Raw genomic sequence first — 25,272 nt, 5'->3', positions numbered from 1 at the left:
TGTAGACCTCCACACTGAAACTTTTCTTCTGACATAGTGGCTAAACAAGATCTATACATGCATAAAGTGGGAGGAGAATCTTCATAAATTAATATACAGCTTTAGGAATATTTTACCTTTATTTTCTTTTTAGGACCATATTAGTCCTCGTCTTTCATTTTTCTCCTGACATTGGAAAGATCTAATTAAAACATATTAGTAGGAACATTGTACCAACTTAAAACCTTGATTTACTAAAATCTCAACCTTTAGATCCTTTGTCCAGTGGTAGTTATTTATTGAGAAATGTATTCAGCTTAGTAAGTGAAAAGGGTGCTTAAAACCACACAAATAAAGGAAACCAGGAGTACTTCCCATGTTTGGATCTTGTTCTAGTTAATTTTTAGGCTTTTTCATTAGTCAACCAAATTCTCTGCCCCCTGTACTGGCTTGAATTCATAACATCATGGGCGGTATTTCAGGAAGTGAGGTTACAGTGATGCTCATAGCAGCTAAGTGCAGCAGTTAAATGTAAGATGCCTAACACTCGTTTGAACTGAGCCCCACAGTTCTTGAGCAGATTGCTTGAATTCCTTGTAAATGATTCATTGGGAATGTTCCCACGTAATTTCAAAATTGTATGTACCAGGGTAAAGCCTTAATTTGTATATGCTTTAGCACAATAAGATTGCCTCTGGGATGCTGTTTAGTTTGTATTTTGTTTAACATTTTTCTCCTAAGAAACCTGACTTCTGTACTAAATCATTTATGATACATTAAAAAGTTGCTCTTTCAGATTAGAGCTATAAATGTTACCTTGTGGGATAAACAGTATAGTTTTTAGCTATATGAGCCATGTTTATTACGGTGCTAATGTTCAGTAGCTACCTTTGAATAATCTCACCATTCCCTCTGATGATGTGCAAGTGGCAGAGCTCACCAGTTCACGCCTGGACATGTTACAGGGCTGGGGCCCTCCAGCTATTAGCTCTTTTGGGGCTTTGAGTCCATACCTTTTTGATGTGCTTTGGTGGGAGGTATAAAGTATCTGGATTCCTAAACCCAAGAACTTTTGAATTGAGTCAAGAATTTGTAGCTTTGTAAAACCTCTTTAGCAGTAGTGATCTCAAACCGATTATAAGCTTGAAGCTCCCTTCCCAAGTTGGGAGCAGTGGCATCACTGCATATGCCCCAGAATGGCAAGGGATATGATCTTGTAAATAGGAAAGCTGTTACTTAAAAATTGTATTGTTCACCTACTAGCCATGTATCTCTTGAAATCATTTTGTCATGTTTACAATGATGTACCTTATTGGTAACAAATTATTAGCTTGATGTTTAACAATAGTGCCTTTAGTAAATTATTTTACAACCAAAACACGTTGTTTTTTGTTAGATCAACTTAGCAGAATGTGTAAGTCCACAATGAGATGTACTGTAAGAAATCTAAGTTTCTGTTCATTGACTAGGTTTTAGTTTTGTTATTTTAATAGCCGTCATTTTTTTAGATGAGTTTTAGGTTCGTAGCAAAACTGAGCATAAAGTACAGAGTTCCCATGTACCCCCTTTCCTTGGCTTCAGACACACAGAGCCTCCCCCGTAGATTTTAGTTTAAAGGATTTAAAAAGTAAAGGGCTAAGTCACTTACTTACTACTTTCTCATATATTTACATTGAAGTAAGTACTGAAACAAGCAGCTATACCATTGTAAACAACATAGCTTCCAGAGTTGTTTTTAACTGTTCCACTAAAATTAGGTACTAAAAGGTGTAGCAGTTTAAGTATAAAGCAATCCTTGACATTAAGAAACGCTAGACTCAGGTATCTTGACCACGGTAAATCTTTAATGAGGTATAATAATGTTAACAGTTGAGGTAACAACTTGCATAGCTATTCAATAGATGAATGATTTTAAACCATAGCCATTTAATACTCAAGCTGTAGTTTTGGCATGAATGATCTGTCTGTTCAGTGATAAATTCTCATTGCACTTCATGATCAGCTGCCTCAAATGATTTCAACCTGCAGGCACAACCCACTTGAGAAAAAAGATAAATGATGTTCCAGTGGTTAACACTTAGCTAAGATCTTACATAGCTCTTCTATAGAGGTTAGTGGATTCTCATCTTTCTGAATAAAATTAAATTAGCAGCTATAGGACTTTAAAGAGATCTAATAAGGTTGTTAGGGAAGAGCAAAGAGTATTACATACTATATTTTTAATAAAATGCAAGTATGATTTTTAATTTTAAGAAAGTCAGGGCCCAGTGTTTGAATATCTAAGAGGCTCTTAGTAGTCACATAATCCTAGCAAGAGTAACTTAATCTAGGCTTTAGTTATTTAGAAAAATGAGATACTGAATATTTTGCCCAGATGCCAATATCTCAGTCCTATGCAATTTTTTCTCCTCAAGACTTATTTTTATCCCTTTAAACTAAAAATTTCAAGATACAATATAGTACAAAGCTTTAAGAGATCTAATGTTAAATATATAAAATGAACTCATATCCAAGTTGAACTGTACTTGTATTATATCATAATATACTGTTTGCTACATTCAGTTTCTTTATGACTGCTTTATTAGAGTCTGGACAAACCTATTTGCTGCCAGACAGTCATTATAAGTCTCGGCCATCATTGTTTTCATGTCCATAGTACTGAAGTCATTTAAACATGCTATTTATAAAGCTGTCATCTTCATTTGTATACAGTTTGACTATGCCAAATAAAGAAGTTATTAAAACTTAATAAATTTTTGAAAAAGGAAGTTCCAATAACCAAAATAATGTCTGTTCTGAGCCCTGTAACACACAAAGCCTCAGGAATATTAATGAGTGTGATCAATGAGTATTTAAGTGATACCTTGATATTTCACTTTGTAGTAGTTTAACTCCCTTTAGGGGGCAAAGGTGACTTCAGTATACAAATCTGAAAGAAATGCCTTTTTTTTTTTGGTAAGACTATTAGTGAAAAAAGTCTAATATTCTGTCTGATAAGAATTTGTATAGAAAATAGCTATAAAAGATAAATAAGAAATGTATAAAATGATGCCACCTGAACTTCTTCAGTAGAAGATTGCACAAATGATCTGAGCCAATTAAGACATCAAAATATAAAAGAGGTAACACCAGGCTGAGGTAAACACTAAAAGTTTAAAACTCCCAAGTACTTGAGAAGTTTAGTTACCTGCTGACATTGATACACATATACTTATGCTAACTTCATCTGTAAAAAAGAGATTTGTTGTAGTTAGATACAAAATGTGTAAACATAGTGTGCACTGATTAGTAAGTAAAAATAAAAACAAGCTCAAAATTGTCAGCCCTTTTAAAAAGTATGTATACAAAAAAAAAAAAAAAAGTATATATACAAATCACAAGAAGAAAGCCCCACTGTCTTTGGATCAGCTAAGCATTTCATTAGAAGAGGCATCAGCTTCTTCATTGGGATGTTGGCTACCAGACAGGAGTTCTGGAGGCAAGAGTTTAGAATGTCCATTCTCAGTAACTCGCTGGGTATAAAATAAGATATAAGCTTGGGCCTTGCGTACTTCATCCATAGTGCACATGCTTAGCTTGGAATCATTGCAGTGTACCCAGAACCCTAGAGTGAAGCACAGAAATACATCTTAATGTTTACAAAGGAACTTTAGAAGTTTCTAGTATAAATGAAAACATGGATTTAAAGACAGTTTCAGTGAGGGTTAAGCTTTTTTCAAAGGGAAAATAATTGTCTAGCCAATTTATTTCTTTTAATTAGATATACAGCTTGGGCAGTATGTTACTCTGGAATTATCTACCTTTATCCTAGAAGTAATTTGAAGTTACAGAATCTGACCGATTATTTCACTTGACACTAGCTTTAATTCCTGGTATAATCTTACCAAGTTCATGCTTTGCTGGTAATTATACTGTAAAGCAAATAGTGTACAACTCATGGTAGTGTTAAATTAATTGCCTTCATGGGTTATTTGGGCCTTTTGTCCATATCTTCTTTTTTCTAAGGTTCATGGAGGCAGTAAGTAAAAGTGAGTTTTATATGTTAGAACTTGAACTCAGTTTGTTCCAAATATCTGTGATCCCCCAGTTCATTAGATGCTTTGTTCTTTAACGAAAGTAACTGAATTAAACCGATAAACAGAGGACCTACTCTTGGAAGTGTGCCTTTAGCACTCTCTGACTTTTTAATTACTGAGACCATCCTTACTATTTTATCCCTTCAGCTCTTTTAACTCAAAACTACCACAATCCTACATAAAATATCCCATTTTCTGCACATAACCCCCTGTTTTTTATGAACAATACTGCAGAAGCATTCTTCTTGCAAGAAAACTAGAGGTCAAGTGGCTTTGCTTAAGATTACTTAGTGGTCAGTTTAGAAACCCCGAAAGCCTGAACTCCGGCTTCCAAAAGTCTAACCCAAGATAAAATACTTTTTCTCGTCTCTACCTCCTTCGGAATTATAACAGTAGGCAGTGTAGTGTCCTGAGCCAAATCCTTTCCCGTGGTGCATTACTACAGCAGATAAATCATAGATAAAACATTCTGGTCTGAGGGATTTCAGCGATTCCCTGCAGCAATAGGGCTCCATGTTTAAGATTTCTTCAAAGCCAACATGAACACCGATCTTCTCTCGGTTATTATGTCCCGACCACCTACGAACAAATCAGGGTAAAATTATCAACAAAGTCAAGGGAAAATAACCACGTACTAGGTCCAAACTCATAATAATAGAAGGCCTCAGCGTAGAGTACAATCATATATAATAAATAGTGTAAATAGAAAATCTTTTCAATGCTAAAGTTGGCTATAAATAGAGGAATGTAGGCTTATTTACCAAACAGGTACAGTCAGGTTGTAAAATAAATTTGGCTTCTGTAGTTAGATGACAGTATAGGAAGAAAATTAACTTTCAGAAAAATATGGCACTATGGCATTTTCCCCCTTTGAAGAGAGAAATTCAACACACCAAAGGGTTTTTAATTCATTACTGTCTTGTCCGTACTTTGAGGAGGATGTCCCAGAACCTAGAGTTTGTTCCTGGGAGACATAACCTGGACCTTTCTTGGCCAGGGGTGGAGAAAAAACAAAACAGGGCACCTCTAATTCCTCAGAACACTTAAGAGCTCTTCATACTAAAAAAGTAGAAACTGTGACCCTTCCCTGTGTGTAGATCAGTATAACACCTGTTAGTGACAAAACTCAAATAATGTCCCTGTACTGTCAGTTTCTCAATCTGTTGGTCATGCTTCCCAGTATGGGGTCTATGCATGTAAAGCAATGTTTTCATCTTATGCATAGTATGAATTGGTGCTACAGGAGAAAAATAATGTAATGTATGTTAGTTCTTTCAAGAGATTATAATCCAACTTGGGGTGGTATGGTGCAGAGGCAAAAGAGAGACGGATGAAAATACAGTATTAAAGTATTGGGGCTTCCCTGGTGGTGCAGGGGTTAAGAATCCGCCTGCCAATGCAGGGGACACGGGTTTGAGCCCTGGTCAGGGCAGATCCCACATGCTGTGGAGCAACTAAGCCCGTGTGCCACAACTACGAGCCTGCGCTCTAGAGCCCGCGAACCACAACTACTGAGCCCACATGCCACAACTACTGAAGCCCACGCACCTAAGAGCCTGTGCTCCGCAACAAGAGAAGCCACCACAATGAGAAGCCCGCGCACCGCAATGAAGAGTAGTCCCCTCTCGCCACAACTAGAGAAAGCCTGTGTGCAGCAACAAAGACCCAATACAGCCAAAAATAAATAATTTTTTAAAAAAGTATTAAAACATGAGGTTAGGACAGTAGGAGGTAGAGAAGGGAGAGGGGCATATAGACAGGTTTTATGAAGAAAAAAACGTGAAAATGCTTATTAGTATGATGTAAAATGTGGTATGGAACTAAAGGTGAGACTTGCAAATTATGTCATCTGCTGGACTAGAGGTCATATCCCAATCTTTCCCTATTAAATGTATTAAAAAATCCTGTATCCAGTGTACCTTTAATCTTAGTAAAGATGGAAGACCAAGCATGGAAAATAATGGGACTTGCTTAACCAAAGTTCCTGTCATTCTCACTTTATCTCTCTTTTATTTTACCATAAAATTCAAACCTTAAATTATTTAATTATGCTAAAAAGTTATCTAATTAGAAAATATTCATTTCTGCCATTTGCAGCAACATGGATGGACCTAGAGATCATCATACTAAGTGAAGTCAGAGAAAGACAAATACATGACATCACTTACATGTGGAATCTAAAATGATACAAATGAACTTATTTACAAAACAGAAACAGACTCACAGATTTTGAAAACCAATTTATTGTTACCAAAGGGGAAAGATACGGGGGAGGGAGAAATTAGGAGGTTGGGATTAACCTATACACATCACTATATATAAAATAGATAATCAACAAGGACCTACTATATAGCACAGGGAACTCTACTCAATATTCTGTAATAACCTATGTGGGAGAAGAATCTAAAAAACAATAGATACACATATAACTGAATCACTTTGCTGTACACCTAAAACTAGTGCAACATTGTAAATCAACTATACTCCAATATAAAATAAAAATTAAAAAAAGAAAAAATACTCATTTCTATCAATATGTGGGTACCCATTTTTTTTCTGCTGATAAAAATACAGTAAAATGATAAAGAACAAGATAACACTATACCCAAAATTCATAATGGTTTACTTCTGAGAGGGAGAGGGAATAGGACTAGGAGGCACACACATCAGAGCTTCTAAGGTATTAGAAATGTTGTTTCTTACGCTTCTTAAAAGCTCTTGGGCTCCCCTCCCCAATCCCATTCTCCCTTTTATCTTATATACCCTATGTATTGTATACACTGGCAAATACAATAGTACTTTCTGAATAGATGAAGAGAAAGGAAAGAGATAAATGTGGTGGTAAAAGCGGCATAAAAATGGTCTCTGAATCAGAAATAGGGCATGAAACGTCAAAAATGTTTTGGGCAGAAGATGGAAGGGGGTCAAATAGGTTTAAATTAAGGCGAGCTTTAAATGGCAGATTAAAGAGGCAATTATAAAGAACAGGAGGTTCTTCAACAATTTATAGTAGCCAATTAAGTACCAATTTAAGTACCAGAAATTTAAGTACTTTCAATTCTGTCTTTATGGAATCTTACATGTTCTCACCTCTCCATGCTCCCTGGCCCTGAACAATATTCACCTCCTAACAATCTTCCTGTTTTCATTCCACTTGATTTTACACACCATGGCAGGTCTCACCAGACTTTTCACTAAACTTTTGTTATATACCCTTTCCTTCCTTCATACCTTTGTTGAAGTTGCTCTCAGGCTAAAGTGCTCCTCCTGTATACACCCCATTCATTCACTTAATATTTTGGGGCATCTACTATGTACTCAGTTCTAGGCTTTGGAATATAGGAATGAAAACGACAAGATCCCTGTCATTACTGAGTTTCTGTTCGTGGGGAGAGAAATAAGTAAATAAACTATTGCAGATAGTGGTTTTTGCCATGAAGCAAAAATAGGGTAGGTAACGTGACACTGAAGGTTGGGTGGTGCTACTTTTAAATAGGATGGTCAGGGAAGTCCTCTCTAAAGAGATGAAATATGAACTGAGATTTAAATTATACAAAGTCCTCTATGCCATTAGAGAGGCTTTGGGAATGTTTAGATTTCGCCTAACTCTCTCCTCCAAGGCGCTGATAAATCATTTTGTATATAGTTTGTGATACTTGATATTTCTACTTCACCATTATTTCTGTGCATGCCTGATTATAATCTTGTTGAGAAAAGAATCCAACCTTATATTCCCCAAAGAATATGAAACAACATCTGGCATTAAAAAGCACTCACATGGTATCTGCTGACTGTACTTTTAACAGCTTAAATAAATAACTTTAGTCAGTTATTTCCATTAACAGTGATTATCTCTGGGAAGTGGGACTGAGAGAAAGAGGTACTTTTAGTTTGGGCTTTTACATTACCTTCTGTAATGTTTGAATTTTTTTTTAAACATGTATTCCTTTAATTTAAAAAAGAAAGAAACCAGCAACAACTAATATGTACAAGAAACATGATCTCAATAGTTTTCAAATCATAGCACATAAAGTAACTTCTCATTTCTTAAGAGAACAATAAACTCTCAAGTTAACATGGTTATTACAAGGTATGAAACCATACGCTTTGATTAACCAACAGATTTGCCAACTAATCTAAATGTATTTCTGAAAACTGAAGTTGTTTGTTTTTGTTTTTAACTGCTTGGAACTGAACTGCTATACTATTGTTCAAATATTTTCCAAGCATGAAGCAATTGGGTCAAATACTCTCAAGTTATAGATTTAAATTTAAAAAATTTTATACCTAAAATATGGGGAATACTCTCAAATCAAATACTCTCAAGTTATAGATTTAAATTTAAAAAATTTTATACCTAAAATATGCTGAATATTAGATGCTATAAGCAGAGACTTACAAGGAGAATGATACTAGCAGACTGAAATACAAGGGGTCTGCTGATCAGCAGTACATTCTGCAAGGGAAGATAATCAAGGAGAGTTATTGAACATGGTGTCTATGATTAGGGCTAGAGACAATGACAGGATGTTTTTCCTTAAAAAAAAAAAAAAAAACAGAAGTAGATAAGTCATCTAGCCAAGTATTAAAATTTATTCTACTACTAACCTGAATCGTTTGAGATGTAGTCTGAGTACCTGAGGTAGGTGGCAAATCATAAGCTGTTTCTGAGCTTCTGTGAGCACAACTGGTTTTGAGGAAAACCTTCTACGCTTTGCTGTGATATTAAAGACAGAATGAGATGCAAATTTAAGGATATAAGGAAAAGCTGAGTAAACTCAAAATAATTCAGACATGTATTATCAATTAAACATCTACTGCGTTACTGTGCTAGAGATAAAGGCATGGCCTTGCCCTCAAGATACTTAGAATCATGTAAACACACAAAACTTATGAGCTAGTCAAGGTATACAGACATGTAAACAAATAAGCACAGTTGACTCTTGAACAACAAAGTCTTGGACTACATGGGTCCACTTACATGCAGATTATTATTTTTTTCAATAAATGTACAGTCGGCCCTCTGCAGGTTTCGCATGCACAGATTCAACCATGGATCGAAATTTACATCCGCAGTTGGTTGAATCCACTGATGCGAAATCTGCAGATACAGACGACCTACTATGGAACTTGAGCATCGGTAGATTTTGGTATAAAAGTGGGCGCTCCTGGAACCAATCCCCTATATATACTGTACATGATTTAATATAATCCTGAAAATAAGGCAAAAGAATGATACTGTGCTATAATATTTTTAAATGGATTTGGCTATGCCAACTAACAGGAAAAGTTAAAACTCTCCCTAAATATACTTTAATATACTCTTACCAAAGTCTAATTAAAAAGTTTCATGGTCAGTTCATTTCTTAAGGCTAATCAGGATCCCCGGGGCATGGGACCTTCCTTCCAAGAACACCCATCCCTGCTTCCTGGGGATCCACCCCAGCACTGCCCAAGAAAGCAAGCCTTTACTAGCTCAGCATCTGAGGTCTCCTTCAGTATCTTGCTATTTTAGTACCAAATCTTAAACAAGTGGAACTGAGGATTCTTTTTGTTTACCCCCCTGGTTCTCTAGAGGTCCACCTATGGACCTTGTCCTGACTGGGCCACTGGCTACCAAAATTTGCTCTTGATGTCCAGGAGCTATTCTTCAACTTGTACAACTGCGACTCCAGCCGTAGCAGCAGCTGCTTCTCATGTAGGAAGTAGAATCAGTCCACCATGAGGCTGTCCTCTAACCCATCTCCTCTTGCTACCAGAAAGCTTTCCTCCAGGTCTATGCCCCTGAGATCCAGGTATTGGGCTGCTGCTGAATGTCAAAGACCTACCTTTGGATTGTCATCCACAAATATATGGTCCAAGTGTAGCTAGACAAACGACGTTAACTCCTTGAATTATAATTTTAAACATTTGCCATTATGTATTAAATTAAAGCAGCTCTTTTAGGCCCTTATTTGGTGGACCCAGGAGACACACACAAACATGTTATAAAGCCATATTCTGCATTTATTCATATCTTTCTACTCCCAGATTTGGTGATGAAAGCATCTAGGACCATTCACATTTATGTCCAAGAAAAAAATACTTCACTATACAAATTTGATAAAGGTTTATTTTCTTTTAACCTTATAAATCTTAGGCTCCTATAAATTAACAGATTTTATATTAGGCAGCACACAGAAAACAATGTTAGTATGTGTTCTAGAATAGTATCAACTCATGTGCCATGTTTTCAATGCTGGAACAGCCCATGTTGCTTTTATATTACCTTAGAAGTTTAGTATCTAAAGCCCTAGAATCATTTTTTCAGACATGGAGCTTAAGGAGAGAATATCTGCAAATATAAACACTAAAATGCCATGTACACATTGACAGAGATAAAGAAACTGGATAAAGACACAGAAGATCCGATGTGGTTTTATATACCATTTGCCTGGAGGATGATGCTTCTTTAATTGAAATGGCTATTTCATCCCCCAGTGCTGGGTTCCTATGCTCGCCTCTATCAGAGAGCTTATCATAGTAGATCTTAATTGTCTGTTTCCTCCATTAGGTATGTGAGCATCTTGAAAGCGTCTTACCTCTATCCACAGCAACTAGAACAATTACTAACATAGAAGAGACAGTCAGTAGATGGTTTTTGAATAAATTTTTTTTATGAAGCCAAAGTCCATAGCAGCAGTCCAGCTATATGTCTTATTTCCTATTATATAAGTATGTAGACACACACACACACACACACACACACACACATATTATCTATATATCAATGTTTTGATATGTAGCAAAAAGACTCATAAAGCAAACATTTCATTCAGTACTAAATAACATGGTTATCTTTTACTATTCTCATTTGCTACTTTATTCTGCCCTCACATATTAAATTTAAATTTTATTTTATGAATCCTTTCTATACTTTACTATAGGATCAAAAAAGTTTTAATGTCATCAATAAGGCAAAACAAACATATAGTTCACAAATGCCAATTAAAAAGTAGAACTATCCAGCCAAGTTTCTTTTGATAAACTAACAGTTTATTTCTATACCTGCTACTAAAGGAATTTGTTCCAGCTTCCTTCATTTGTGTTTCTCTTTGCTAACCTTAGAAAAGCAAAGAGAATATACAGCTTCTACTTACAATTACACTGGTCACATACGTAGATTTTTCCTTCTAAAGCTTCAGTTTCTGTGAATTTGGCCAACATTTCAGTAACCAGACATGGCTGGGAAGCAATATCTTTTCCACTGCATTGGTATCTTTCTGGAAATTCCAGTGACAAGTCCCAGAAAGGTTCTATGGTGTTTGATTTGTTGTCACATGCAAGACATGTAACCTGCAAATAAAAATATTAGTTTCTCAGATTACAATCCTTCTGTCAAAATATTTATTCCTTTCACTAGAAGTCACTGCCAGTAAATTAGCTCTTCTTCTGAAAATGCACTATCAGAATTCTGAATAATCTGTTTTATATTATTTTCAGGGAATAATTTTTTTCTTCCGTAAACCCATTATGCATTGATGGGCTTTAGCTACTAGGCATTCGAAAAGCTCCAAGGGCATTAGTCAAGTCTGAATTTAGTAGAAAACCAAACCATGGACTCAGTTATATACCCATTGTGTGTATATATATATGTGTGTGTGTATGTGTGTCTATACATATATAATATATATGATATATATTTATATGCATTTAATTTAATGTGTTTAGATTATTAGACTTGAGGTTCTTTGCCCTTTTTCCTTCCTCATCTTTCACTGATTAATTTTCTCTCCCCAAATCCCTATAACCTCTTAACCATGATATAAGTAAAATACTATTAGTATATTTTTATATACAGATTTTAAAATATAGTATATTTTTATATATGGTATATTTAGTATATATTTTGAAGCCCTTCCAACTGATAATTTCAAAAGATAGTACATATAACATAAATATATATATATAATATAAATACTCCCACTTAAAGCAAACATCACTACATTAAAATCCTCATCAAAATATAGGAACCACACAGAATATGAGGCCTTTCTAACAACTTATGTAGGAAACACAGTAACTGGAAAAGGAAAGAATAATAATTTCAGTAAAGCATTCAGCAGGATTTAATGTCAACAAACACTGCCCATAACTGAAGACAGACTATGTAGATCTAAACATCCACACATGATATGAAATATCACTAAACTCTTTCATAAAAGCTATATTCCTGGAACAAACAAAAAAATAAAGAGGCCAATTTTAATGTAGATTTTAGATTTAACACATTGACACAAAGAAAATAATACTCCTGGTGTTTAGTTTGGGGACTCACTAGGACCGTGGTCTGACCTTTTGAGAACAGTTTCTTGAATTTCGTGTGGGGGTGGGGTGGGGCGGGGCATTCCAACCTCTGAATCTCCTGAGATGACCAGTTTCCTAAGTGTTTATTACACATTGAAAGGAAGAAAGCAAAATGCTAGCATAACAATTTTTATTAATTTCAAAATTCATCCATAAAGGAAAAAACTAGCACATAACCATTCTCGCACTATTCAAAATACAAAATGGTAACTTTCTGGAAAGAAATTTGAAGCCAAGTATCAAAAGTCCTAATCTTTGACAAAGTAATTCTACTTCTAGGATTCTGTCCTAAGGAAATCATTAGAAAAACCGTATTAATTGATCGTGACATTATAATGATGTCTGGAAACAGTTTACAAGTCAACAATATGGAAATGGTTAAATAAGTTATGGTATATACATATGATGGACACTGAAATGTTGTGAAAAGAATGATCAAATATTTTGATGACTATGAAAAATCCTTACATTATTAAATGAAAAAGTGAAAAAAGCAGGTAAATTCAACATGACCATACAATTAGGGGGAAAAATATGTATAAATATTCAGAAGAAAAAAAAAAACCTAGATGGAAATATACCAAAATATTAATAGTTTTATGTGTGGGTTATGTGGAGTTATGGTACTAAGGGATGATTTTTCTTCTGCATAGATTTACTGTACCATATAGATTTTCTATATGGTATATATTATTTTCTTTATAATTGTGTATTTTAACTTCTGCATAAAAAGTTTAAAATGACAGAGAAAGATGGTGGAAAAATAAAATTGCATGCAACACAAGAAGCACAACTCTTATGTGCTAATTGACACAATGTAGAATCTATACATTTCTGAAATATGAAGGGAAATAAACTTCATAGATATTCCCTAAGAAGAAATACATTTGAAATATTTAAACTACATTCCAGAAAAGTATGCTATAAAAACAAAAGGTGGTACCATTACCATGAAAGCTGAACTGAGGAACAGAGGCATGTGTATAGGGGCCTAATTGCCTCAGTTAAAAAACAAACTTTTTTTTTTTTAACATCTTTATTGGAGTATAATTGCTTTACAATGGTGTGTTAGTTTCTGCTTTATAACAAAGTGAATCAGCTATACATATATCCCCATATCTCATCCCTCTTGCAAATAAACTTTTTAATAGATCTTTATTGGAGTATAATTACTTCACAATACTGTGTTAGTTTCTGTTGCACAACAAAGCGAATCAGCCATATGCATACTGACTTACTTCACTCTGTATGACAGACTCTAGGTCCATCCACTTCACTAAAATAACTCAGTTTTGAATAAAGTTTTTTTAAAGCTCTATGCTCTGGAAAAGTAGAGAGCCGATGTTTAGTAATAGTCTACCAACAAGTCCACTCATTCTAGAGAATCATTAATTAGATGGAAGATTCTGATTTTGTGACTTTCACAAGGGAAATTTTTGCAGGTATAATTAAAATAAAGGAAAACCATTTAGGATCTTTCTAGATGAAATCACATTTATTTACCTTAAAATTTTGCTACCTACTTGTTAAAGTTTTCAAACCTTGCCCCCTTCGGTTCTATAGGAAATCCTCCAGGGCTACTCCTTTGTCCCTGAAATTTCTCAAGTGTACACCAAATCCATTCCCAGTACAAAAGTATCTTCAAATCTGTTCCTTGTGGGATTAAACTCTTCTCAATCCCTCAGAGAACGAATGCAATATTATTAACCTATGAAGTTCTGTTTCCTGATTCCCTCTCCCCATCAAAAAGCTTTAATACCATGGATGTAAAACTACTTCCAATGATTCATGAAGGAAACAACTATAAGAGTGAGCTGACTTCTTCATACATTGTAAAAGTGACCAATTTTGACCTGAGAACAGTACTAGTGCTAACATACTAGATATACAGAGAATATGCATTTTTTTAGGCTTCACTTTATGAATTCCCCAAGATGAAAATAAGATTTTAAAAAAATCCATACCTGACTAAGAAGTTGTCCATGAAAGATGTTATTTACAACATTCAGAACCTGCTTGATAAGTTTTCTTTGAGAAGTGGGGATAAGAGCTGGTAACCTGGTACCAGTTGTCTCTAGTTCATGTTGTATTTTATCCAAAAGCTCACAAAGAAATTCCTGAGCATCTTGTTGGGCATAACCACGAAAAGCAGGAATTAGTCTCCATACTGAGTGTAGCATAGCAAATGGTGAGACCAAGGCCCACTTTCCAGACCACATGACTTGGAACAAAGTATGCAATTCATGACAGAGAGAAATGTATTGTGAACTTGGCTCCCTTGGCTGAATAAGTTCCATCTTTCTACTCTTTGGTGCTCCACCGCTTAGTCCTGATGATAAACTTGGATGTCTGGAGCGAACAGAGCATGTTTCTTTTTCTTGGCATTCATTCATTTGATATACTGTATCTGTGATTGGAGGATGCTTATAAGATGATCTTGTTTTATCACTAGCTGTCACAGCTAGCCATTGGTTCAGATCAAGTTTTAAAAAACACTGTCGAAAAATAAGTAAATGACTTAACACTTGAAGAACAGAATTCATATAGCAAGTATTTCCCAAATTTCTCAATCCTGTTACACCAGGAGTTACTATTGGTCTTTGTTTAACAGAGGAGTCACTGGCTTCTTTTAGTCTTATATCTTCTGAGGTAGATACTACTTCATCTTTTGCTGGTGATGCTGAGGCTTGCAGTGGTACTTGAACAGGAACTATCTCTACTGTGGTGGACTCAGAGAGACCTTGCAAACGTAAACTCTTTCTTGGAGGCACACTTTCCAATTCTGCTTTAACTTGATACTCTAATTCTTGCCGTCTTTTCTTTGCTTCTCTTTTTGCTATTTTTTCCTGAAATTGTTCTTGCCTTTTTCTTCCAGTGGGTGACTGTTCAAACCAAGTTCGAAAGATTTTACCCATTAGTATCCTTCTCCTGTGCCAAAGAGCAGTATACGTTTGATCTTCATTTTGAAGCAGAGATTGGGTGTCATCATGTAAGAAATAAGAATCATCACTTGTACCCACAGACCGTAAAACCCTTCCACTACGAGTGGTGCAGTGATAATTTTGACTTTTGATTGCACTTAACGTACTTCGTAGTAACTTCAGGTCTCCAATTGCATTATCATTAAGAACATAATCATCACAAAGGTAACAAAAAACATACATCTTGTTCACCTCCAATGCAACAGGATGACTGCTTTCTTGAAAGTGCTTGAGTGCATGTTCTTCAATATATCTTCCACAGGCCACATGGGAACAGCTAAGGCAAGCCCAAATAGACTCAGTTGTATTGCAGTCCACACAATGCCATTTCTGAGGGTTGAGGATGGAATGGTCTTGAGCAAGCTGCAACTGCCCAATGTGTTTGCACTTATCCATTGTCAGCATTTATTTAGTCTAGCTGAGAAACACATAATCCAAATAAGTCTCTGTTCATAACATTTGAAGCATCTGAAAACTAAGCAGAACAATGTCAATTTTTAATAAAAGAAAAACAAAAAGCCAATATTTTTCTTTTTCACAAGGTATTTTTCCAGGAATTATTTTATTTTTCCAGGAATAATTTTATAAAATTGTTCTCTCTGCTCCCAGTGCTTGGGCTGCCCGTCATAATACCATAGGCAGTTCTCACTTTTCATTTACTCTAGACTTCACTAATCTTCCATCCACCTTGCTCTCAAAGCACGCACACATCACTTTACTTTCTCTGATGGTTCCTTTTAAAAACTTTGTTTTTAATTTTATGCCACCATCTACTGGTAAAGAATGGGTAGCAGTCTCTTTTCATATGCCCTTTTATCCAATAGTCTGAAGGCAGTTTACAAAAATATTCGTTTTCTTAAAAATTGGGACTGGCAAGACCCAAATACATCTCATTAGTGTCTATATTCTGAGAGCCCTAAGTGGAGCTACTAAAATATAATCACAGTTAAAAGCATGGGTTTTGAAGTAGAAAGACTTAGGTTTGAATGCTACCTCTGCCACATACTGTTTATATGTCTGATTTGAGCAAATATTCTAACTTCTCTAAACTTCATCTGTAAAACAGGGAAAATCAAACCACCTTCACAGAATTGTTAAAGGACTGAGATAACAAAATATCTGGCACATAGTAAATGCTCAGTAAACAATAAATATTTATCTGACACATAGCTATAGTGAACAAATCAATATTACATTCTATTTATTTAAATAATACTAAATAAAAATACTAAATATTCTAATTAACTACCATTTAAAATTTGGCTTTCCAGTAGTAAATCAATAATGACCTTTAATTCATGGCTCTGTAATGATAGACTCTGATTTGATAGACTTCACAGTTTGCCTTAAGGAAAGAGAATAGTATTCTCCCATTCTGTCTTTGTATTTGAATAGACTCTCAGGAATGTGCAAGGATGTATAAGCAAATTAAGAAAAAAAAGGAAAAATATGAAGTGAGTGGCAATATAATGAACTTCTACATTCTGGCAGGCTAAGCATTACCTGAGATTAGAAGCTTATTTCAAGAAACAAACCCACAGGGCTTCCCTGGTGGCGCAGTGGTTGAGAGTCCGCCTGCCGATGCAGGGGACACAGGTTCGTGCCCCAGTCTGGGAGGATCCCACATGCCGCTGGGCCCGTGAGCCATGGCCGCTGGGCCTGCGCGTCCGGAGCCTGTGCTCCGCAACGGGAGAGGCCACAACAGTGAGAGGCCCACGTACCGCAAAAAAAAAAAAAAAAAATCTATTTAGATGATGGCAAGGCCCCTGACTTTCAACAGGAAGTGGCCTATAATCAAATAGCATAATTCCATTTGATGCGAAATTGTAAAAAGGGTGAAATGTTGATCAGATGCCATCTCTCTGAGAGGCAATATAGCAGGCAAGAGGTCTAACAGCAAAACAGCCCTAAGGAATCCAAATGCCTGAGTCTAACCCTCGGCTGCATTTATTACGTGACATAGACAATTATTTATGTTCCACATACCTCAGTTTTCTTATCTGTAAAATAACAGTAGTAATAACATCAATAGGGTTGATGAGGGAATTAGGGAGATTTATATTTGTAAAGCACTTACAACAATTCCTGGCACTTAATAATATGGCCCTTAGTACATCTTACCTGCCAATAATAATAATAATATTACTACTACTATTATTAATATTAATATTATAAATGCTAGCTTCCCTCTAGTTTTATCACTTTTAGCCAGGGGTTCTTCTCAGGCAAATGTGTACTAAGGCAAACTTAGGTACTAACTGATAATTAAGATGTCAGCTGAGGACTAAGGTCAGACCTCTCCCAGGGGTATTTGCATTTTAAAAGGGGATCTTTCAGATTAAATCTTTTAAAAAATCCAAAGAAGTGAAACCAGAATGGTGGAATGACAGATCATGAGATTAATATTTTAGAGTAGGGGGCCCACTTGCTCAGTCTATTTATGAAAGAAACCAGTAGGGGGTGGACGACCAAGAGAAGGGCAGGGAAGAATGAAGGAGCTAGAGAGCCAGGCTGCTGCTACCAGACATCTCCAGTTTGCTCTGCTGCCTGGAGCCACTGCTCAGAGACAGTTACTAGAGTACCCCAAAGGGGCCTGGCCACAGCTCGGAGACAGTTACTAGCATAACCCAAAGGGGCCTCATCACACAAAGATCTAAAAGCCTGGACACAACTCGGAGACAGTTACTAGAGTACCCCAAAGGGGCCTCGTCACACAAAGATCTACAAGCTTGGAAGAGAAGAAAGGGGGATGGGAGTATTTCTTGACACTTCCTATTTTTCTCTACTGGGTTCAGAGCACTTCTTTTCATTTGCTAATCCACTGCTGAGAAGCTATGTATTAGCTCTGTTTGGCACCAGCAGATAGGAGAAGTGATTTGGGGCAGTATATTCATTTTATAGAGAGTTAACAAAATATTTTTGTACCCCCCATGTAGATTCTGGTAAAACATTACCTGTATCTATATGTAATAGCAATATACAAATAGTCAAGATATTTTGAATGAAATCTATATATAAAGATTAAAGTTACCTATATCATTTTCTCATATTTTTAAAAGTTTCACACTTTAAATTCCAATTAACAGCTATGAAATAGCTATTTTTAAACCAGATATGCTCTCTTTATTTTAAAGACAGATGGATTTATAAATATTCTGAAAGCTTTGCTTTGCATTCTTCACTGCTTAAAGACAATAAAAATTTTAATTTGTTCAAAGAAAACCATTCAAGCTATTCAAACTTTTCATGCCATATAAATGAGCAAGCATCTTTATTTTTACAATTCCCTTCAGCAAATCTCTAAAGTTTACAAAATAATTGTATTTGACTTGTTGAAACCTAATTATTTTACAGAGTTAGCATATCATTAAAGCAATTATAAAATAGAAAGCTAAAATGACTAGAAGAGAAATAAAACATAAGATCTTATTAGATATGGTATTTATAGTCAAAGGTTTATATCACACACAAATATCAAATAAGATTACAGGTAAAATATTTAACTTGTTACGGTTCGACAGCACAAAACTGCTTATACTTACCACACAGTGAGGACACTGTGGAATCTATTTTAATGGCTCTTCAAACCTCTTCTTGTAATGAACCCTTTCTACCAGCAGAGGTTCAATGGTCAGGTGTAGATAGCCATCTGCCAAGTCTTTATCTTCAGACCTAGCCCTTCTGAACCAGTCAGTGCCAGGCACACTTCAACTCAGCTTACCTATACATTTTGCCTTCACAGAATTAGCTTTTCCAATATTCTCTTATTAAAGATACTGTATTATCATTCAAGTACCCAGGCTAGAAATCTTAAACTTTTTTTTTTTGATTCCTCCCTCCCATCTTTTCCATGCAAACATTCAATTTGTCATATATAGTAGGGTTATCATTCCCCAAGCCTTCATTCCTTTCCATTTCCAGAACTATCATTCTCATTATGGACAAATCACTCTGAAGCACAGCAGTAACCTCCAAACTGGTCTCTCATCATCCGGACTCTCGCTTTCCTTCATAGTACTATCCTGCCAAATTAATCTTCAAGTTTGCTTTGAGCCTTTAACGCTTGTACTTAAAACCCTCTGTTCCTCATAGTCAAGTAAAGCAGTGGATTTCTAACTTCGACTAAGACTCCTTAGAAACTTTACATCAGGTTCCAGTAAATGTGTGTATACATGTAACACACATACCTGGAGCAAAAGTTTCACAAACAATCCTTATAAAAATAATGTATTCTGATATTTCCTATTCTATTTTATTTAAAAAGAAAATGCTGGGCTTCCGTGGTGGCGCAGTGGTTGAGAGTCCGCCTGCCGATGCAGGGGACACGGGTTCGTGCCCCGGTCCGGGAGGATCCCACATACCGCGGAGCGGCTGGGCCCGTGAGCCATGGCTGCTGAGCCTGTGCGTCCGGAGCCTGTGCTCCGCAACGGGAGAGGCCACAACAGTGAGAGGCCCGTGTACCGCAAAAAAAAAGAAAAAGAAAAAAAGAAAATGCTGCTCACAAATCACTAAATGGCAGTTTTTCAAATACTGCAGTAAAAAAATACTTTACATTTGACAGTCGTGCTTTCAAAATTCTCCAGATTCCAGCCTATCTTCTTCGTCTCATCTTATTACCCCTCTGTCATGAGCACTCCAGCCAAAAGGAATAATCTCCAGTTCATTTCCTGAACTCATCTTCCTCATTCCCTCACTTCCACCTTTAAAAAATTTTATCTATCCTCCAAGGCCCAACTCCTTCATAAAGTATTTCTAGTTAAGAAAATCTTCTCTCCCAACTTCCTAAAAGGCTTGAATTGTGCCAAATGTGAATCCTTGGGTTTATCTGTGTGCACATCCTTTCTCTGCCAACTATCTGCTAGGTAGGTTCCCTGTGGTAAGGGAGGGACTACTTCTCAAACATCTTTTATCTCCTTCATAAGAAAAGGTAAGGGCTTTATGAAGATCCTCTAGGTTCTATAGCCATACTGTTTCAGGCTACCAAATTCTTGGCACAGTCAGTCAACTAGTATTAACTGCAGGCCCGCTTCAATTTTCTTTGTGTCTTTTAAATCAGTGGTTAAGAATAGAAAGTCATTGATCACTAGTGACCAAAACTACCCCCTCCTCTTAACCAAGTGGCCGTTTTGCCCAGCTAAGGCAGTTTCCAGATAGTTTGTGATGCCATTATCCTACTTCCTCTGTTCTTAACCAAAGCCTACCATGTGTCTTGACCCATCCTACATGCTTCCAGATGCCCAAAATAGATATTACACAAAAGCAGACTGAGAAATACTTCCCCAACCCTAATTGGGGTATTTTAAATTTTGGTATGACATGTAGTGACCCTTTAAATAAATATTTAAATAAATATTTATACCCTCCAAATATAAGTATTACTAAAAGCTATAAGAATCATTGAAAAATTAGAAGGGTAACTAATTTTTTACTTCAAAAATGAACATTCCACTATAAATTTTTAGTTATCTTTAACATAATGATCTTTCTCAGGTGACCACTCACTTTCCACCTCAGTTTCTTTAGAAGACACTTAGAAAGAAAGCATAGAAACTACAAGAGGTTAGGTACCAAAGATCAGTTATATGAAAGTAATTTAGATTTTCTAATCAGTGCAATTAGTAGCATAGTTTTTAGATTTTTCTCATTAAAAATGTTTTTATGGAAGTCTGGAAGTTACCATGAAAAACAAACACAAAAATAGCCAAACTAAATTACTATTTTAAAAAGTGACATAAAATGAGGGAAATAGCTAATATACATTTCTAGAAAGAGTATTTTAAAATCTGAATAGTCACTAATATAACATCATCATGCTCTATTAAGAAACTTCCCTCTTTCATAGTTCATACTTAGTCAAATAATCATCATATAAGATTTACATTTTATATAATGCCTAGTGTGTCTTATAGGCACAGTTTTTACAACTATCAAAGGATTGTTTAAAAACTCTTATAAGACCACATGATAAATTCAAACTCCTTAACATGGTATGTAAGAGTTTTCAAATTGTGGCACAATATGTACTTTTCTACTCTTATCTATGACCAGCCATTTCCCACACATCTTTTGTTAAGTGTTTTTATATACCAATGACCACATGGTGAATAAGTTCAATTTTTAAAACATTTCATAACTGGGATATAACTATTGTTTCATAGGAAATGGGTATGTGCATTTTATATAAATACTTATATAAATTATATTCTTATTGAAGAAAAAAACATGTACCACTGGGCATAAAGTAGAATATTTAAATAAAATTGTCACAGTAACCATCTTTATCTCATTAAAGAAAATTCTCCTGAGACTTCCCAAGAGGGATGGCATATGTTGAATCTTCATTTAACAAAGAAAATTTTTGTAACAAAACTTATTTTTCTTTTAACAATACCAAATAACCTAAACAGATCCTCTAGAAGCTATTAAAAGTAGGAAGATTTGTTATTTTCCATGATAAAAGATAGGAGGAAATGGCAATTTCAATAGGAAGTAGGCCTTAGGAATTACTAACCACCACAATCTTTACATGCATCTGGATAGGAATGAAAATAACTATCCACAGTAATTAGGGCAAACCTTACCCACTCCTTATAAGCAGTTTTCAATTTTCCATTTATTTCACGGAACCACCATAGTACCCTGTTCTCTTAAGAGATGTTTATAAAATGCCAAGGGCCAAGCATAGTGCCTGGTACATATAAAGGAATTCAATATTTTTGAATGAACAAATTATTGAATGAATAAACACAATGGGCTCTCAAACTCTCTCTGCTCTGTCTTAGGTATGCTATTATGTCTATTATGTGTTTTGGCACCTCTCCTTGTCAATCATGATGTATTTCCTTTCCTTTATCCTTAGAAAGGCTCTGGCTATTCTTTCTTCCTCTAGAGATCTAGAATCTATAATTACCCGGATCTTGCTTGAAACTTATTAAACAATAAAGGATACTCTTTCCCTGGGCCTTCTTCAAGTCTCTAGCATGCCTCTCCTGAGGCACAGAGATTGTATCTAGTTGACCATCTAAGGAAAAGCAAGTTCCGCTGCCAGATTATTTGATTTCCTCACCCACCACAACTTACAAGTATTTCATTCATGGGCAATTTTGTTCCAAAATATTTATAATTACATCAACCTACTGCAGCTAACTTCATAACAACAGGGGAAACATTCATAAAAAGATTGAGCATTCTACTGTGGGTCTAGTAAATTGAGCTCAAATACTTTGTGTGAAATGGCCAGACTATTATTCTAGTACATATATGACTTGGCCTAACAAGTATATTCTTGGACTATAAATTAGTTTTCTATGGCATGTAAAACTCCATTAAAAATGAATTTCTGATAATAAAGTGTTTATGATGTCTGAAAGTGCTATGAAAAATCAATTGTACTTCTTATAGTAATCTTTGTCAGAAGCCAGTATTGGTAGAATCCTTTTATATTTTAGTTACTTGTCACCTGTTTGGGCTGGGCCTAATGGTAAAACTGTCCCCATTACTGAATTCAGGAAATGATTGGGCACACATTTCCTACCTTGATTAGACTCCTAAGCCCATGCTCTCAGCCTCTCTCTAATCTCCCTCAACCAGACAACTCCATTAGAATCTGGCAGTGTTCCTTCTGGCTAACATTGCCAGGAAGGAGAAAAACTTCAAAAGCACAGTTTTTTTCTGCTACCAAGATGCCAAAATATTGCCTTTCCCTGTACTTCTGTATGATCCAAAAACCCAATTGAGCGAACATTTACGGAGGTTTTTCCTCCATGTTAAGCAGTAAGTCAGGTGCTAGGGTTACAAATAAAATACAATCAGACTCTGCCTTCAAACAATCCAACGAGCAGAAAATTCTCTTATGTACTACCAATGCTATAACACTCAGTAAGATTCAAGTGTGTAGTGGAAAAGTTTGGTAGAGGTATATATGATACCTATTTCTTTCTTTTTGGAGTGCAAGAAAAAAAATATGTGAAAAAGGGGGTAAAGACAATTGGGTAGAAACAATATACTTCAAACATTTAACCCAAGTCTTCAACGGATTTCCCATTTTAAATATTCCAAAAAGTTTATCATTGTATATTACACTAAACGCGGATTCACCAATCACTTAAATTTTTTAAGCTTAAAAAAAAATGTGGGACATTAATATTTTCAATGAAAAATAAGACATGCACAATCAAACCAGTCAAAACACTTCAACTTTCTACCATGTATGTATTGAACTCTCTGTTCAATATCAGAATGTGTCTCAATTTCAATATGAATAGTCTACAATGATAAATATTGGATTGAAAAATCTGCTACCCATTGCAAAATTAATGGCTAGGACACAAAAAGCTAGAGAAATGGCAGTGCGGGGGAGAGAGGCTAAATGAGACAAAATGTATTAAATCTCTTTCAAATGGCCTAAGACGCTAAATTAAGGATAAAAAGATTAGGGTTCCAAGAATACAAAGTGTTCATCTTTCAAGACAACTAAGTACTGAATCTCACTGTGATTATGAAATATTCTATAAACATGTGCTTAACTTATGCTTGGCTTTCCTAATTTGATCACAGTGAACAGCCAATTCTTTTTCCTTGTTTATACCTAAAGCTGGTTTTAAAGACAACTCAAAATGGAATTCCAGGCCCAACATTACCACCCCCCTACTTTTACCCCACAGGCAGCTACTTAACAGATAATAAGGAATTCAAGTGCAGGGCCTGAAAGTCGTTATTTCTATGCTAATTTCACAACCCCGTTACTCGCAGGATCTGACAATTAAGGCTTAAAAATGGGGAGCGGGGGTTTGAGGATAAAGCGGCTCTCTCAAGACTTGCTAATTTTTTAACTTCCAAAATTAAAACTGCAAGAAATTATCCAGTTACCAGTAGAATTTACAACAGCTCAAACTTGAAGTTGAAACAATTACCATGTTTCACTTTCTTTTTTATTGCGGGGGTGGAGGAGAGGGCGAGTCCTACTATTTCGTAAACTTGAGCAGTCATTTTCTTCTCCCTATGCGGACACATTTCTTTATGCCCCCCAAATAAGTTTAGCCTATTAGCATTCCTTCCCCGAAGGCCAGCGGGAATGGTTTAGAAAGCTGGTATTCAAAAATCCCAAGTGTCTCTAAGTGGCAGCAGGTGCTGGCAGTGCCGGGACCCGATCAATGGAGGGAAGGCAAGACATTCCTTCTAAATGGAGGACTAGAACCGCCCTTCCAAAGCATCCCAGGGGCGCTTCGAGCATCACTTGGCAGCACTCAGAGCCAGGAGGAGGATGCGGTTTTATCTCGACAGTGCCAGCTCCACAGAGCGCCCCAGCCCGCATCAGATACGCGATCAGATTCGCGATTACATCTCCTCCACGGTCCGGCACGCGGGGTCGGGGCACAACTCCCCCTCTGCATCCCCTCAAGTCCCCCAATTTTGCCCCTTCTCCCAACTCGTCCCCCGCCCCCAGCCGAGCGCAGGGTGGCTACGCGGTGCCCCTGGCCACAGGGAACGCCGCTCCTGGCAGCATCTCCGGGGACTCATGAGGTGCCGGAACCGGCCAGGGCATCGCTCGACCCACCTTAACTTCCCAGAGGCGCCAATTCTAAATTCGCCGGACCCGCCGCCGCTGCCGCCACCTCCTCCTCCACGCTCCCCTAGGCTCGCTCCCCTCAGTCCCTCGGCAGCCCCTCTCCCTCCCTCAGGACCCCTGCGCCCTGCGCGGCGGGAAAACGTCGCTAAGTGCCTCCCGGCCCTGGGGGCTCCCGTCGGATTTCTGCTCCAGCAGGGAGCCTCGCTCCGCCAACCGCTGCAGCCGCGCGCGCCTCTCACGCCCACTCACCAGCTCGAGCCGGAGCGGCCATCTTATCCCTCGTCTCCCGCGCCCCCCTTCCCCGTTCCCCGGTGCCGCGGCG

The 25,272-nt window shown here is 36.6% G+C and overlaps 1 protein-coding gene across 2 annotated transcripts; it reads right to left on the bottom strand.

Annotated features, from left to right (window-relative positions):
- Nucleotides 1–9: 9 nt before the first annotated feature.
- USP44 (ubiquitin specific peptidase 44) lies at nt 10–25,272 on the bottom strand. 2 transcript variants are annotated; one of them, XM_081249750.1, is made up of 6 exons: nt 25,200–25,272; nt 14,366–15,857; nt 11,195–11,390; nt 8,664–8,772; nt 4,429–4,634; nt 10–3,583 (listed from the first exon to the last, which is right to left on the bottom strand). In XM_081249750.1, exons 2-6 carry the CDS (start codon nt 15,785–15,787, stop codon nt 3,384–3,386), a joined length of 2,133 nt encoding a protein of 710 aa, XP_081105876.1. In that variant the 5' UTR covers nt 15,788–15,857; nt 25,200–25,272; the 3' UTR covers nt 10–3,383. The 2 variants fall into 2 exon arrangements, with proteins under 2 accessions (XP_081105876.1, XP_081105877.1); XM_081249751.1 differs by lacking the exon at nt 25,200–25,272 and adding an exon at nt 24,939–24,997.

The sequence above is a fragment of the Mesoplodon bidens genome (assembly GCF_964165515.1).
Source record: "Mesoplodon bidens genome assembly, chromosome: 11".
Classification (NCBI taxonomy): domain Eukaryota; kingdom Metazoa; phylum Chordata; class Mammalia; order Artiodactyla; family Ziphiidae; genus Mesoplodon; species Mesoplodon bidens.
The sequence above is the reverse complement of the archived record's forward strand: the minus strand, read 5'-3'. Positions and strand labels throughout refer to the sequence as shown.

Excerpts from the sequence above, each read along its gene's own strand:
- USP44 (XM_081249750.1), bottom strand. The coding sequence starts at position 15,787 with ATGCTGACAATGGATAAGTGCAAACACATTGGGCAGTTGCAGCTTGCT. Across the intron at positions 4,635-8,663 it reads CTACATCTCAAACGATTCAG|GTGGTCGGGACATAATAACC; the intron begins GTTAGTAGTAGA and ends ATTTGTTCGTAG. Across the intron at positions 3,584-4,428 it reads CTGTTATAATTCCGAAGGAG|GGTTCTGGGTACACTGCAAT; the intron begins GTAGAGACGAGA and ends GCTTCACTCTAG.